General features: G+C 47.1%; 1 protein-coding gene across 3 annotated transcripts in view; it reads right to left on the reverse strand.

Annotated features, from left to right (window-relative positions):
• lrp8 (low density lipoprotein receptor-related protein 8, apolipoprotein e receptor) overlaps positions 1–17,500 on the reverse strand; it is a 145,597-nt gene that overhangs the window by 2,685 nt on the left and 125,412 nt on the right. For all 3 annotated transcript variants that reach the window (XM_031575118.1, XM_031575117.2, XM_031575116.2), the window contains exons 11-17: positions 13,756–13,983; positions 10,079–10,197; positions 9,147–9,286; positions 6,189–6,330; positions 4,859–5,011; positions 4,057–4,401; positions 605–673 (exon numbers count right to left, since the gene is read on the reverse strand). In XM_031575118.1, the coding sequence (XP_031430978.1) occupies positions 605–673; positions 4,057–4,401; positions 4,859–5,011; positions 6,189–6,330; positions 9,147–9,286; positions 10,079–10,197; positions 13,756–13,983 (1,196 nt within the window). The remainder of the gene's footprint in view (positions 1–604; positions 674–4,056; positions 4,402–4,858; positions 5,012–6,188; positions 6,331–9,146; positions 9,287–10,078; positions 10,198–13,755; positions 13,984–17,500) is intronic.

A 17,500-nucleotide genomic window follows, 5' to 3' on the forward strand; every position in this document is an offset into this window, starting at 1 on the left:
GCCTATTACAGAGCCACATGCTGAGGAGACAGAGGGAGTGTGTGTGTGTGTGTGTGTGTGTGTGTGTGTGTGTGTGTGTGTGTGTGTGTGACAGAGGGAGTGGAGGTGGGGGGGGGGTGGGGGCCCCTCTCCAATTTCTCAGAGTAGAAGAGAGAGATGAGCGGAGAGAATGGATTTCACAGTAGGGTCCACAATTGGATTTAAAAAGACGCTAATTTGTTTTACCACTCCACAATTGGGCGTGTGCGTGTGGTGGGAGAGGGCAAGGTCGTTCTCAACTTAACGGTGAACGACCTTGCCTCCACACCTGCAATGGCAATGGCACCGCCACCCACATAATCCACCCACCATTTTTTTTTTATGGCCAATGCTTTTGTGTGTGTATGAATATGGCCACCCTTGAGAATAGTGTGTGTGTGTTTTTCGAGATCAGTGGTATTAGCGGGAAGGCATCATGCGTGGGTATGGAAGCTTTCGTGCTGGAGGTGAATGAAGATGTGGGCCAGTAAGCTGTGGGAGAGATAAGGCAGGGCTGGGTAGCGGAAGGGAAGGGAAGGGAGGGGAGGAGGGACAAGAAGCACACAGTATGCACAGCCATACCTACCTATGGGAATGACGATACCCAAAACCGCCACAGTTATGTTGTTGCCTAAAAGGTAATGCTCGCTCCCAGCTGCGAGAAAGATAAAGAGAGGGAGGAAGAGGGAGGAGAGAGGAGGAGAAGGATGGGAAGCAAGATAAAGCAGAAGAGAGAGAGAGAGATGGAGAGAGGCAGATAAGGAAAAAATATTGTTTTGTTTTGTCTTTCACTCTCCTTTGTGTCAACAGCAGACATGCTTTTGTGATCTGTTTCCTTCAAAGATTGTTTTTTTTTTTTGCAATATGGCTGAGCCACGATAAGTCATACGGTGAACAGATTTTAAATTGAAGACACAGGGGAGAGGAGAGAAAATGTGGAATACATAAAGAGATAGAGAAACTAGGCAGACCTTGAACCCCAAACATCATATCCAACCTCAATGACGAATGATTCAACTACTCTTTCAGCAGGGTTTGCAAGTCATATAGAATATACGTCCTTGAACATAAACATATACATACACACACACACTTCCTAAAGAAAAAAAAAGGGTGAGCATTTACAATGTCCTGTATAATACACACACATTCACACACAAACACACACACACGCACACAATTAACTCAACCCAGCCCCCGCCACAGGTTTCTGTCGAGCCAACAACATAAATCCTACCTCAATCTCACAATTAGCTCCCAGCCCACCATTACTGCTAGCGTGATTAGGAGCTGATAATGGCGTCTTGGGCAGGAGATTAAGAGGGGTGGGGAGAGCAACCCCAGCATACAGATGGAAGCGCTGATTGCCCGGAGAATGCCAAACACAAAACAAAGGAAACGCAATAACAATGAAATGTGTGTCGGATAATTCCCCGCCTTTATTTTCAGCCAGAAGAAAGATTCCCCTCAAAATATAGATAGCGTCCTGTGAATACTGTGCAGGTGTGGTGGGGTGAATACATGCTAAAGCCCTCAGATTTCACACCTCTGCTTAGGCTAAGCTACAGCTTTGCCTGACGGGAACAGTGTGGCAGGTTGATGTGGTGCCTCATATTAGTATTGTCGACACGGCTGACAGATAACATCAACAAATGACGCATATCTCCCGGTGGCTGATAAATCATTGGGGAGCAGATTGTAAAACATTATTAAAATTTGTCCCATGAATAGCGCCAACTTTCTTCTTCCTTTTCAATTTTTTTTTTTTTTTTTTTCGGTCGCAGGGAAGCACGCTGTTCACAAAACAGATTGGCAGCCTGCGCTCAGAAGATAGGGACTTTCATTTTCAGGTTATTAGGAGTTGTGCTCTGCGACGGCGCACACACACACACCCACCCCACATGATTCATCCTGACAGAATCCAAACCGCCGCCGTTTAATATGGATCTGCAACAACAATGTTCGCGGCGCTGTCAGCTTTCATCTCCAGGGCGCCACACACACACACACACACAGACACACACACACACACACAGTTCTCATGCTCTTGTGTTGATGGGGATGTAATTCACCTGGTGCCGCTGATGTTAGTAAACTCGGGAAGAGAGAGGGGGGAAAAAAGCCACGGATTGAGTCGACATGCGATAACGGATAACATGCAGCTGCAAAAAAGCCTGTGGTCCCGTTTCCCCCACTAAACCTTCTCAATCCCTTTTTTGTGTGGTAATGCGTGAGAGAAGATGCAACCCCCTGCATCCCTCAGACATGCATTTGCTTCTTCTGTGGGCTGTGAGCGGTGCCCTCGATGGTCTCTCGCTCCCTCTCCTGTTTCTTTTTCTCTCTCGCTCACACGTATGCACATACACTCTTTTTTTTCCGTCTCTGTCTCACACACCCGCTCTCTCGCTCTCTTCTGCTTCCCACTCTTTTTCCCCTCTTCACCCACGAGCTCTTTTATATTGGCCCCTTGGAGTCATCAGCGGGCTTCGCAAGCCAGCCACAGCACCTACCCACACAGCATTCATCTTTTAGAGCCACACGCTTTTTCGTTTTATCTAATGGAAAGTTCATACCCAATGACAAGAGGAGGTCATCAATATTTAAGAGCACTTATTTACGCCCCTTCTCCCACTGTAAGGCCTGGGAACATTCTGGGTACACTGCTCTGGTTCGGCTCTCCGAGCTTTGACCTGTTTCAGAGGGACCGCGTGTGCTTGTGTGCGCGTGTGCATGTGCCTCTCAAGAGCCTTGGGCTTCTACCTTGGAACTTTTTCTATGTAACTACATAACACCCAAGGCAAAACACTGCTGTGGCTAGATAGCTACAATAGAAAAAATAGCCAGGCAGAATGGAAGACAGTTTCGGCAGTGAGACAGAGGGAGCAAGAAAGGAGTGACAGGTAAAGCGAAAAAGAAAGAACAAAATAAAAGTCTCAGAGATAGGGGTGTGAGAAAATATCGATACACCTGAGTACGTGATATGGTTTGGGGTATTGTATCGATTCTCAAAAACACTGTAGTTATCTAACATTCATTTTGGGTTCAAACCACTGACCGCTAGATAGCAGTGTTGTAATCTATCTTCAGCCATTTAACCCTTCCACTCCAACATAATGACATGCATTTAAACAAGAAGTCTATGCATATGGTGGTGTGTTCTTTATACTATGACAGTTTACTAAAATTGTATTAAAATCGCAATAAATCACCTTGCTTACAGTATTGCTATGCATCGCAATATATTGAATCGTAACCCCTGTATCATGATACGTATCGTATCGCCAAATTCTTGCCAATACACAGCCCTACTCGGAGATGAGAGAAATGTTAGCGGATTAATCACACCGAGTGCTCAGGGGTGAGGACGGATGTCAGATCCAGACAGTTTAATGCAGCAATAGTTCTGTTCCAAAACTAGCATGCTAACTACCGAAACCTTGCAAACACCATCAACACCCCAGTTGGCACTGATAGAAGCTTGCCAACACACTAACTGGTGTCTTCTGACAGTATAAGCTTTTCTTCCATTTTTGCCAGGTGTTCCAGCCCGGAACGCAGAACTACATAGCGCATATTCTGGGTGAATAGTGGGGAAGACACAGGTGTTTATCTGTCCTTCACATGACCATATGCTATACAAATGAATTTGAGGATGGTACCAAAACTAGTTGCCTATAAAACCATACCTCAAAAAGTGTCGCAAATTGTTGCATAGTGTTGCTTTAAGTAGGCTACTTCTGTCCTCTCCTGTCCTGTCCTGATTTCACTCTCATTAAATCCCATCTCCTCGTTTAAAGAGCTCTGCTTTTTAACGAGTCAATCAGAACTCCAAACACACTGGAGAGCACTTCTACTGTCACAACCAGGGATTTACACCACTGGGAGTGATGTCCAGATACCCCAAAAGCTCACCACACCCCAACTAGAACACATGCACCCATCGATCCCATTGCAACACACACACACACACACACTCACACACACACACACACACACACACACACACACATTACATGGAATATACAGAAGGGCACTCACCCCGGTGTGAGAGGTTGGAATTCACCCTCTGGACACTGCTGATACTGGTGCTGCTGGTGCTGCTGGAGGTGGTAGTGGATGGAGAGGCCTGGGTCTTGGCACTGGGGGTGGAGGTGGTGGAGGTAGAGATGTAGTGTATTGCTGGGGGGCTTGTTGTGGAGGCTGTTGTAGATCTGGTGGTGGTGGTCGTAGAGGGGGCAGAGGTGGTGGATGTGGTTGTGGTGGACGCTGTAGTTGTGGTAGTGGAGGAGGCTGTTGTTGTAACGGGGGTGGTGCTGCTCGTCGTTGGCTCAAGGGTGGTGGTTGTGGTTGTAGGAGCAGCAGTTGTGGTTTTCGGTCTGACCACTAGGGAGAGAAAGAGAGTGACACAGTAATGAAAAAGAGGGAGAGTTTAGGACACACAGACTGCAGTATGAATGAAAATCCATGCAAGTGAGTTTGTTTCTGAGCCGCAGAGTGTGGACAGAGATTATGTAGTGTTAAGTCTAGCCTGAGGAGATGGCGATAAGAGTAAGTGTGCTTAGGCAGTGTGTCTAGACACCTGTGACTATCTATTCAATGGCAGCAAGTGCACTGCCCAATTGTCAAGGTTTTCTCCTTGTAACACTGCATGTATTTGCCTAAATGTGCATATATGTATGTGTGCATATGTGTGTGTGTGTGTCTGTCAACGTGTGAGACTCTCTATGTGAATGTACGGAAACCTGTGTGTGTGTGTGTGTGTGTGTGTGTGTGTGTGTTTATGACTGTAGGTCTGGCTATGAGTGTATCCATGGGTGTGTATCCAGAGGTGTGTGGCTACCTGTGACGCAGCGGCGCATGTCGGGGCCCAGCTCCATGCTGTTGGGGCAGGCGCAGGTGTACTTGGGCGAGTGGTCTGTGATCTGAGGGGCCTTCAGACATAGGTACTCACACCCTCCATTGGGCAGGCCGCCCATGTTACAGCTGTCCGGCACTGGAGAAACACATTAGCATTAGCTTTAGCATGACTTGAGCTTAGGGTTTGTGGTGTGCACAGGAGTGTAAGACTGAGAACGCTATGGACAGTTATCGCAGCAGCTAGGAGAATATACAACTCTCGATTTAACTCTTAAGAGAGATAATTTGAGAATTTGAGAAATCGTTTCAGCCTGTTTCTCATAAAGGTACCAACAGATGCCTTTTTATATGTATCGGAGAGTGGCATGTTGGATTATATAGATCCCACTTTTAGGGGGATATTGCAAAACCTTTTCGGTGGTTGCAATACCTTTCTCAGGGCTTAAGGCGAGACATCTACAAACCTCAGCTTTTAAGATCAGCACATGAAGAGAAAGACATGATTCGCATTCTCTTACATACACCCACATAGGGGCAAAGAGAGAGAGAGAGAGAGAGAGAGAGAGAAAAAAGAACAAAGGATGAAATAAAAACGGCATGTGGAAAGACTTTTGTTGCCCCAGACGCGGGAAGTGCGAGCGGATTCAGGCATCTCAGAAAGGATGGGAACTCTGAATGGAAATCGCTCCTGCCTTGTGGCTTAAGCATGGCTGCCAATTAAACACCGTTACCTTCCAGAGTATTCTTTATGTGGACGCTGTGACAGAGGCAGAGGGCTGCATTATGTATGCACTGCCTCCTCATGTTCTTAGGGATTTTCCCAGCAAAGAGGCAAAGTTCATTCACACATTCTCTCATTCAGCACTAGTTCATTTAGCGTTCCCACAGTAGCACTTCTTAGGGAGAGGGGGGGGGGGCTTTAATGCCGTGATTTATCCTTTGGCAGCGCTGTTTACTTATTAATGTGAGAGCGTGCAATTAACTTCCCACCGCTGGGACCAAGCTCTCATCTTCTCTTGTGATGAGGGGAAGAAAACAAAAGATCAAATCCCAGCCCTCTCCCAATTCTCTTCCTCTTTTATTAAAACACACACATTTACGCTCGCTCCCACACACACACACACACACACAAACACTATGCTATGCATATTAAATTTGGCTGATAATGAAATTCAGTTAATTACGAATGCTTGTACTAGTGGGCTGTGTGTGTGTGGTTGTGTGTGTGTGTGTGTGTGTGTGTGTGTGTGTGTGTGTGTGTGTGTGTGTGTGTCTGTGTGTGTGTGTGTGTGTGAGTGTAGATCGGGCCTCACCTTTGGGCTGTCGGAGCTCATGAAACACCACCACATCCAGCGGGTTGTCGAGGTGCTGGGCCAGCGTGACCAAGTCGTGGCCCGTGTGGCGGTTGGCGCTGTAGATGGCCTCGTCCTCCAGGTCGGTCCAGTACACTCGGTCCTGCAAGGGCACATGGGACACAGAAGGGCTCAGTCCTCGCCCGCTCAGGTTCGCTTCGCTTTGAGCCGAGGTCAGGAGGGGATGAACCATGAACAGTGTGGGAGTGGGTGGGGATCAGCAGAGGTCTCTGTGGACTGAATCGGAGCGATGACTGCAGATCTCTTACTGGCCCGCTCATGCTTGGGCCTAATTGGGTCTCAAGCGGGGAGGCCCAACTAACCTCTGAATTAAAGCCCTCTGCTGGGATGGTGCAGAGCGGGTAACAACACACTGAGAAAAACAAGGTATTATCTGTTACTGTCTCTCCCTCCCCCCTCCCTCTCTCTCTCTCTCTCTCTCTCTCCCTCTCTCCCTCCCTCTCCCTCTTCATGCCTTCTTATCGGCATCTGAAGCAATAGCGTAACTGCGGCTCATCCGTTGCCATGACAACCGGAGATTTATTGGCAGTGGGGTTGACACGCAAAAAAAAGGAAAGACTGATAGAGAAAATCAGACAGTCATTGAGTGAGAGAGTGCAGGGACAAAATTGAGAAGGAGAAATGACAGATAAAGAGACAGACACAAAGCGAGTGAAAAAGAGAAAGAAAAAGGGAGAGAGAGAGAGAAATCCACATGGGTATGATGTCTGTCACACTCTCCATTAGGAGGAGCCACCTGTTTACAAAGCCTTCTCCTTCTGAAAGGTCAACCATGTGGCTTCTGCCCGCCTGCCCGCCTGCCTGCCTTGGCTGTCTTATCAGCTCAATCGGGCAGCTGTATGGATCCTATGGCTAAACACACACACACACGCATGCACACACTAACACAAACACACTCACACACACACACTCCTTTTCACCTACTGCTCTCTTTATTAAAACTTCAAATGCCAGCGGTGACGCAGTGGCCACTGCGGGCCCACCGCTGACTGACAGAGATCAGCAAGCACACACACACACACACACACACACACACACACACACACACACTCACACACACACACACACACAGGGCTGTCATGGCTGAGGGATCGGCTCTCCCATTGGAACCGTGAGGCCCTATTTTTATATTGAGGTGTCTCCACCCAGCCTTAACCTTTACACACCTCAAACACTGAGTGAAGCCGTCAGTTCAGCTGCACAGATGCATGGGGCTGACAGACATCACAGGAGAGGAGGAAGAGGAGGAAGAGGAGGAAGAGGAGGAAGAGGAGGAAGAGCCCACGCGGTGCAGAGATGCACTGTGACGGCTAGGAATACTCACATGGAGTTGCAATCTGTGCAATTTCTCCAAGGTGACACGTTTGTCATTGTCGTTGGGAATCAATACAGTCAAATTCTTTCAATCACATTTGTCATGTAAAGCCTTAAACCTTACTTTTTCAAAAACTGTATTTGGAAAACATTTGTTTTGTGTGGAATGGCCGTGGTTCTGTACGTCTGTACGTAACTGCAGTTTTGTAACTTTCCTCTTCTCTTTCCTCACTGCAGTGCCTCCACTCCACTCACTGCAGTCCCTCCCCACCTTTGGGTGCAGCCTGATTCAGCTCAGCTGCCACAGCACAAGCACACACCTAATAAGCCCTCCACCGGCGCTCCACTCTTCAAAAGTGATGATCGATACATAAAAAGATCGATAGAGGCTGAAAACAACATATCCTGAGATGTGTGAATATGGGTACAGATTTTTTTTCCCTCAGAAAACACAGAATGAAACTGACAACAGCATGTATTCAGCTAACAGGCGTGTGAATTCCTTATCATACTCCAGCCATGAGATACTGTATCTGAAGGTTAGTTTTTGCCTGCTACTTAAAACAGCAATAAGTACTTCTGTTCCAAAACTAGCAGGCTAACTACCTAAAAGGAAGACAAAAACCTTGCAAACACCACCAACAGCCCAGTTGGCACTGATAGAAGCTTGCCAACACACTAACTTATGTATTTTGGCAGTATAGCTGGCAATGTCATGCTGTGAAAGCTTTTCTTCAATTTTTGCCGGGTGAACCAGCCCGGAAAACAGAACTACATAGTGCATATCCTGGATGGCTAGTGGAAAAGACACAGGTGTTTATCTGTCCTTCACATGACCAAATGCTATCAAAATAAATTTGAGGATGGTACCAGAACTAGTTGCCATACCTCAAAAAGTGTCAAATTGTTGCGTAGTGTTGCTTTAAAAAGACTGAAACAAAACTTTCTCTTCCCTGTGCTCGCCGCTTTCCTGTGGTAACTCTCCCTCAGTTTCCAGCTGTGCTGTGACCAGAGCAGAACAGCAGCGTGCGGTGCAGTGCAGAGTGCTGCTCGTGCTCCTGTGCTGAATCCCACCTGTGAGATCCGCAGCGACTGCAGCATCCCATCGCTCAAACCCCCCCCAGCCCATCCACAGAAAAACAAAGAAAAAGGCAGAAAACATTGTTTCCGCTGCACCCCCCGAGGGGGGACCGAGCGCACCCATCGACAGGCCTGTCACGGGGAGCCGCGCTATGATGTACGACCCTGGCGGGACCACCTTGGCTGCGTGCGGAGCTGCCCTTCCACATGTCGCGCTGTTAAAGGGTTTTTAATTTGGTTTCTGTCGTGGGTGCTGCTCGCCATCCCACACCATTAATCTCACTAGCCTCACTTCCGCTTCCCTGTGGAATGAGCTTTTCTGTCCAGAAAGTGTGTGAATGTTTGTGTGTTTGGGTGTGTATGGGAACCAAAGTCCATGTACATACATGGCAGACTATGATTATTTTGTGTGTGTGTGAGTGTGTGTGTGTGTGTGTGTGTGTGTGTGTGTGTGTGTGTGTGTGTGTGTGTGTGTGTGTGTGTGTGTGTGTGTGTTGGGCTCACCTCAAACACAGTCAGGGCGAAGGGATGTCCCAGGTGATCTACGGTGGAAATGAGCACCCGTCTGTTGTTGCCACTGAAGTCCACGCTGGAGATGAGGTGCAGCTTGGAGTCCACCCAGTACAGCCGTCTGCTGGACAGGTCTAAAGACAGGGGCCACAGGAGAGCATGTAACAACCAGGAGACGGCCATAACAGCCCAGTGATTTGTCAACGGTAAACCTTAGCTGATGGAGAAACACACAATAAGTGGTGAATCTGTTTCTGCTGAAATCAATACAGAGAAAAATGTGTTTCACGGCTGTAAAGTAATGTAGCTTCACAAGTATTACTCTCCTTCTACCCTTCTCCCCCCCGTCCAAAACTAATCTGTTTTCATAGCAATGCACTCAGGCTCAATTCCCCTCTAACAGGCACTACTCTTTTTCTCCTTTTTCAAGCATGACCACTTTTAAAATGGACTCCTGCTCTAGGGGGAGGAGGGGGGGGGGGGGGGGGGGGTTGTCACAAGAATATTGACAGTATGGCTCATGAAACTCCATTTAGTTTTCCCCCTTAACTGGCAGCTGATTGATGAGGTGGGACGTGCTGAAGGAGTCCAAACTACACCAAAGCTGGGGTTGCACTGCCCTTATTCAACCACTAGCCTTAACACTCACTTCTACTGTTTTGATGAATTTTCCTCTATTCTCTCTGTTCACTCTGTCTGTCATGTCTTCCTCCCTCTCTCTCTAGCCTCCCTGTCCATTCAGCTCCCACACCATCTTCTCCAATCTCATGTTCCCGTCTCATATATACCCTGTCTCATAAATACCCTGTCTCTCACCCCTCTCACATGACCTCTCAGATACTTTTCAGATATTACAAAGAGTGTCATCCAATCACTCTCCCTCACTCCCAACTTGTCAGTTCGATAAAGAAGAAGTCCAAACTCACCCAGAGTTATGCCATTGGGCCACTCAATTCTCTCTGAGACCAGAACCTGCCGGTCCACTCCGTTCATGCCGGCCTTCTCAATCTTAGCGCTGGCTCCCCAGTCTGACCAGTACATGAACCTGCAGACACATGAAGGAGGAGGATTTGTCTGTTGCTGTTCGTAAAAACACACCATTCAAAGAGAGAGAGAGAGAGAGAGAGAGAGAGAGAGAGAAGTGGTGGTTGAGCGAGCTAGAGAGTAAAGATTGTCACATTTTAAAGCACCAATAAACACAGCCACACCTCTTTATAACCATGCGGGAAGGATGTTGTGTGAATAGGCTGTATCGGACTCTATTAAGGATTCTATTGAAGATTCTATGCAGGCTATTGCTCTATTTGGGCTATTTCAGGCCCTACTCTGAAAACAGCTCTATTGGGTGTTCCAAAAGAGATTTGCGGGCATATTTTTAGGCTCTAGACTCAGGCTAAGCTCTATTTCGGACCTTTATCTGATTCTATAATGGATTCTATTTGGGCTATTGCCCTATTAGGCATTCCGAAACAGATAAACACACAGTCTGGGCTACTTCCACAATGTTGTTATTCTATGTATTCTATGGACTTTGTTCTTTTAATTATGTTTTTTATTTTCTCTTTTTAATGGGAATTTAGTGCTGCTAAACCTAGTCCACATGTGCAAAAAGAAATCATTTTGGTGGGATGTCTAAGAATCTGATCCAAATCTTACCCTGTCATTATACTAGTGATCATATCAAAGATAAATCTAGTAACCCTGAAAAAAAAAAAAGAACACTGAGCTTGGAAAAGAACAGATCCATAAGATCCCTTAAAAAAGCTGTAATGCCCATCACTAGAACTTATAAAACTGACATCAGTTCAAATGCAGCACACATTTGCAGCAGGTGGAGTGCCTGTGAGCTGGCAGCATACCACATTCGCTAAGACAAAAGCAATGACTAACATGACATTATCTGTGAGAAATGTTCAAAAATATGTCCACATCCGGAGTAGGCCTACAGGCTACAGTATGAAACATGTTAAATATGTGAACACTGGCCGTGATGAAGGGTAGGCTATATCATTCAGAGTAGTATAAATATGACACATCATTGGTAAAAAAAAAAAAAAACAATATGTGCGGTATCAAGAACAAGAATACCTGTACTTCTCATACATATTCTCAGCCAAGGTTCTGTATAAAACCAATGACCAGTACTGGGCAGTTATTTCCATGGCATGGATGCATGCAACACTTGTATGCAACTGTGTACTGTATGTTTCAGTCCTGAGATGTTCTTTGATTTTTGGCAAGTTGCTGATGTTGAATGTACTTCACCTCCATTGTGGGTCACTGTGGATAAACGCATCAGCTAAATAAGTACATGAATAAATGCGAATAAAATACACCAGAGCGCTTCATGACTGCCTTCTGCCAGTACACAGCCAGATATCACACTTGTAAGATATGCTGGATTTGATAGCCCCCTCTTTTATTGTATCCAGGTAGATAAAGGCAGCTGAGAGCAGAGGCCGGGCGAATCATGAGATGCATAAAAGGTGCAGCATTATTTCATCTCCTGTCAAATGGAGATGCAGCTCTTAAACAGGTGATCACTTACAAGGAGATGAAGTGCTTTGAATTCTGCCATCCCCTTGTTGATTTGTAAAAAAAAAAAAAAAGAAAGTAGGCCACTGATCCCAAAATACAATTACCCGTAATTTCCGGACTATTGAGCGCACCTGAATATAAGCCTCACGCACTAAATTTTTTAAAAATAATTATTTTTAACATAAATAAGCCGCACATGTCTATAAGCCGCAGGTGCCTACCGCAACATTGAAACAAATTAACTTTACACAGGCTAAAATGAATATCAAAACTAATACAATAGTTAGTTTTGCCAGTTAGATAAGTGCACTGTTGCTTTAAGAGCGCACAGTCGCAAGAGTCAATCAGAAGCTAGAACGTTAGATTGAAGACAGACGCTAGTTTGAAACCAGTGAGCTAAAGAACTTGAAGACTGGATTTGTATTGTTGTAAACTTTTATTTTAAAGTGTTTTGAGTTGTGTTCTGTCTACGCTGGTAGACTGTGGTTATTTTGACATTAGTTAAGTTATTGAGAGATACTGAGAAATCGCGTGGAGCTAAGCATCCATGCGGCTGCATCCATGCTAGCATCCTAGCTCCACAAAGCCACCGTAAACACAAAGCCACCGTATACAGTCACAGGTATCATAATCCATAAATTAGCCGCATCGTTGTTTAAGCCGCGAGGTTCAAAGCGTGGGAAAAAAGTAGCGGCTTATAGTCCGGAAAATACGGTATATCTTTAACGCCTGGTTGAGGACCTGGGAAAACTCAAAGTAATCCTGACACCCACACACAGACACACACCAGAGATTGCCTTGGACATTTTTTTTACTACATACAACTAGAAAAGTCTGTCATAATCTATTATTACCATTCATCTTAATTATAATTTAGTGAATGATAATAACACAGATTTAATAGCATTTAATTTTAATTTGTTCATTTTAATAATTAATATACAGATCAAGCTAATAGATTTATAAGGGCATGGAGAGAAAAGCTGAACAGAGACATTGCAGTCCCTCCTTATGTCAACACTACACCAAGCAGATGACACTGACCATGCGGTCACTCCTCATGTCAACTAAACTATTGCGCCCATTGTTTCTAAACAGGCAAATATGAATACAATTCCACAAAATGAGACAATTAAAATGAAAATATGAATAAACCATTTACTGCAACTTGCTGGCCCCCCTAACATTAGCTGCCACCGGCTGAAAAACGTTATCAGTATTACCATCCTTCAACACATCAATCCGATCCGAAAATTCAGTCAAATATTTGAGTTAACACAACCTGCGACACACACACACATTCACACACCAAACACACACACACACACACACACACACATTTCCCATTCCACTCAACAAACCCACTGTTCTATAGGGAGTAGTCTTGCAGTGCATGCACCTCACATGGGCCTCCACTAACCCCAGCAGGCCTACATCTAAAACCTAACATCAGCCGCAGCACAGACCACAGACCACGGGCGACAGCTATTTCTCCCAGGAACCCTGCCTGTGCATTCAATTTACATGTTTTTCATGCTCCCCTATCTTTGCAATTTAGAGCAAAGTGCCCTGGAGGAACACAGCCATCATAGTGAACCAAGTGGGGGAGAAAAAAAAAACCGGAGCGACACTGACTGCCTTATGTGAACCGATGGGCTGTTCTGGAAACTTTGGCAGCATTTGGCGGTCTTGTGTGTGGCGAATCCACTCAGAGAGAAATGGGAAGTGAGCTGAGGTGGAAAAGCTCTGTGAGGATCAACGGAAACCTCAAGCCTGGTGTGAGACAAGGAGACTGTGAGACTGTGACAGGACTGAAAGAAAGGGAATTGAAAGACGAAAATGCCTGAGGAGGAGGGCTTGAGCCTTACACTCTTCTCCTCAGCTTTAACCAGGGGCCTTCCAGAACTGTCCGTGACCGTATGTAGCCTCTGATTCTTCTCATTTCCAGGAGGAAGATATTGTCCATGTCTGTCATAACGACCACCTTGTCATAACCACCTTCACCATCTGGCTAATGTGACCAGTCTAAGCACCCAGACCTCGGCTATTTGCTGTGGTCGCTCACCCTTGTCGCGGGTCCACGGCGATGGCCCGCGGTTCGCTCAGGTCCGCGTCGATCAGAACCCTCCTCTTCTTGCCGTCGGCGGTTGCCACGGAGATGGTCTTGTCTCCGGAGTCGGTCCAGTAGATGTTCTTGTGAGCCCAGTCCATGGCCAGGCCCTCTGGGGAGTGCAGAGCCGTGTCGATCAGCGTCGCCTGCTGCGAGGCGTCGCTGGCCTTGTTGATGGACGCACTGCGGAGAGAAGTAGAGGAAGTTTCAAACTGCAAACACAAGGTGTCAGAAGAGGATGACCCACAGCCAAAACAAGACGACGGAGAGAGGAAATTGTTGTGGTATTTACAAGGAAAGACAACCTGCAAAGACTGAACAATTAAGTCAGTAAAGCACCAAACATAGATCATAGATCGTTCTAAATTTACATCTCTCTCTCTCTCTCTCTCTCTTACCCACACACACACAAACACACACACACACACACACGCACAAGCACAGGCACACACACACACACACACACACGCACAGGCACACACACATACACAGTGCACTCAGTCATAACATATTATGACAGATGTGGTGAATCTGTGCATAAACAATCATTACAAGCACAGCAGTCACTTTGAGCGAGCATCCCTGAAACAGTTGACACAACCAGATGTTATTCTGCATACTCCACTACTTATCTATCTACTAATAACTGCTGCAATGACACTACACCAGAATGAAAGCAAGGAGCCCCTTGGATGCACTCTATAATTTAGCGGCGTCCCCGACTGCCATGTTAAATTTAACTACATGCGTAGTAACACGTCTCAGAGGTGGCGTGAGAACCGTGATGAGGACCGCGGCCGGTCCAAGCAGAGCTCCGGGGGACTGTTCACAAGCGTGCTCAACACTTTGAGGCTACTCGTCACGGCGGGGGGGGGCTTTAAAGCCAGCTAATGCCCCATCTGTGGCATCTTAAACTCTGCTACTGCTCTTAACAGATGTCGCCACACCGCCAAGAGAGCCGCTCTCAAAATGGCCCCGTCTGCTCTTATCAGTGGTGGAGTGGGGAAAAATCGCCAAATCACAAATACTACACTCTTCCATCTTTGGATGTTATCTATCTGACCACTCTTCTTTTCCCTTTTTTTCCCCCTACCTTGTAACGCTCTCTGTTTGTCTCTTCTCTGTTCTCTCTATCTAGCACAGTCAGATCTCCATCATTGCAGGCTGATGAAAGGATGCTGTCCCCCTCTCTAATGTGGGGTGTGGACGGGAGGGAGAGCAGGGAGTGAGGGAGCGCTGTGGAGGAGGCTGGCTGCGGGCGGCTCCGCGTCGCTCAAACTGAGAGGTGTCGCGTGCGGGAGCAGAACCCGCAGACAGAGACAGATAGCAGATTGTCTAGCTAATTGCCAGTGTTTTGCGGGCGATGTCTTAATTATGGGCTGGAAATTCAAAACCCACATCGACCGGGGAACGATGCTAATCGGAATTAATTGGCAGGGTAAACAATGGTGACACATGAATCACAGACATGGCATTGGTGAACGCCACTCCTTCTCACAGATGATAAAGCTGCCTCGGAGCACCTGGGTCCTGCCGTACATGGGGCCTCAGGTGGCATGTGGTGCCGCTGCTACCACTCTGCAGTTAGCGCCATGCCTGCTGTTCAGTGTGACTTTCCCAATCCATGTTTCTGTGATGGCAACTCTCTGCCCTTGCCGTTACACCAGCACTGCCATCGCTGGATCAAGCACCACTCCTCACTCTCCTCTGATTGTAGCATTTATGCTAACCCTGCGCTAATAGCTACAATTGTACTGGTATGCTAGCGCTGCTCTCACACTCTCGTAGGCACTCTCTGGCGCTTTGACTGTTGAGGCACTTCACTCGCGGAGGTGCCCCCGTTGTCATCCCACACAGGATCCGCACCAGAACAGGGCCGGATGCGAGCCGGAATCACCCGCCGTCACCTCGCACGGCACAGCGCACAATTTCATCACCATTCTCCATCTCCTTCCAGAGTGCAGGTCTGATGCCACTTTAGTGTCATTAGGTGAGCACAACGGTGATTCTGATGGAGTGTGTCCTTGGAAGACAGCATGCTGGTGCCATTCACGCGGGTTCATGACGCACATGAATATACCAGTCCTCAGGCCTGGCTTTGGCCCCACTCTGAGAGCTCAGCTGCTCTCGTGAAAGAGTCTTCAAAATTGCGGATCACTGGCTCTACCCCCGCCTCCGAATCTTTGTGGCTCTTTTCATGTGAGAGAGCCTTACGGAAGCGATGTGGGGATGAGTAATGAAGACAATTACTCAGAGAGGTAAATTAGAGGCAGCATATGGTGGGGCTGAGATGATTTAGAGCTGCCTCCCCTGCAGCCTGTGACAGAGAGAGAGAGAGAGAGAGAATGAGAGATGTGAACCAGGGACAGTGGCTCTCACAGGGGGTGGGTGAAGGACAAATAGGTCCTCTGGTGTCTTGTTGCTAAACAAACTCCGTGTTTTTATCAAAGTCCAAACTAACGTACTACTTTGGGTGGAGTTTGCGGGGGTCACGTGAAGAGATTTCACCAAGGACTGTAACCGCTATCCTTATCCTTCCTTGTTGCTCAGCTCTATAATAGTACCAATGGCATCTTCATTCTACTCCCCGCCTTGTTATCTCTCTCTACCTTGCTATTGCTCTCCCTCCCTCGCTTCTTCTTATTCCGCTCTTCCGCTCTCTCTCTCTCCTGTTCTCTCAACTCCAGCTGCAGGATCACTCGAGTAACTGAAGCATACTATTCCACTGATCAGAATTAATTACTGCGGAGTGGGCTTGAGGCACAGGAGGGAGGAAAGAGGAAAAGAGAAGGAGAGAGAGAGTGAGGGAGAGAGACAGAGAAAGAGAGAGAGAGAGAGAGAGCGAGAGCGAGAGAGAGAGAGAGAGAGGAGACTTCTTTCATCTGAATCCTACTTCTCCAACGGCACCAATTATCACCTTGCACATCCCCATCCCTGGCTTGTGTGTATGTGTCAGTTTGTGAATGTGTGTGTGTGTGAGTGCGTGTGTGGCTTGTGTGTGTGTGTGTGTGGGCTCAGAAAGGCTCGCAGCTCACACTGAATCCTACGACCCCACACATGGAAGGAGGCAGCGGAGAGCGAGGGAGCAGCTAGCCATCTGAGCTATCAGCGTGTGCTGGCGTTTCAAATGTTAAGTAGCTGCCTCAGAGTGCTGAGAGTGGAGCTTCAGCCAGCCGCATCAGGAGGAACGAGAGAGGAGTGTGGAGGGTGAGGGGAACGAGGCCGCTTCCAGCTTCCAGGGTGATTACTGCTAATCGCGCTTCATCACATCCTCATAGGTATAAGACAGTGGTAGAGGAGAACCGGTGCATCAAAAAGGGCATGAGTGAGTTTGACGCTTTCTGTGCGTGCGTGTGTGTGCGTGTGTGTGTGTGTGTGTGTGTGTGTGTGTCTGGTATGTGTGTGTGTGTGTGTGTGTGTGTGTGTGTGTGTGTGTGTGTGTGTGTGTGTGTGTGTGTCTGGTGTGTGTGTGTGTGTGTGTGTGTGTCTGGTGTGTGTGTGTGCATTCTTTAGAGATTGTATAACTGTTGATGTGTCTTTAGAGGAGAATGGGAGAACCAGCAGCACAAGCATATATTGATGCTTTGACAAATAAACCCATCAAGGCCAGTGATGGAAGGCAGGAGAGAGATGTATGCGCGTGAGAGAGAGAGAGAGAAACGAGCCAGCTGCTACACGTATGCACACAGATATAGGAGAA

This window comes from Clupea harengus, chromosome 10 (assembly GCF_900700415.2).
Source record: "Clupea harengus chromosome 10, Ch_v2.0.2, whole genome shotgun sequence".
Classification (NCBI taxonomy): Eukaryota; Metazoa; Chordata; class Actinopteri; order Clupeiformes; family Clupeidae; genus Clupea; species Clupea harengus.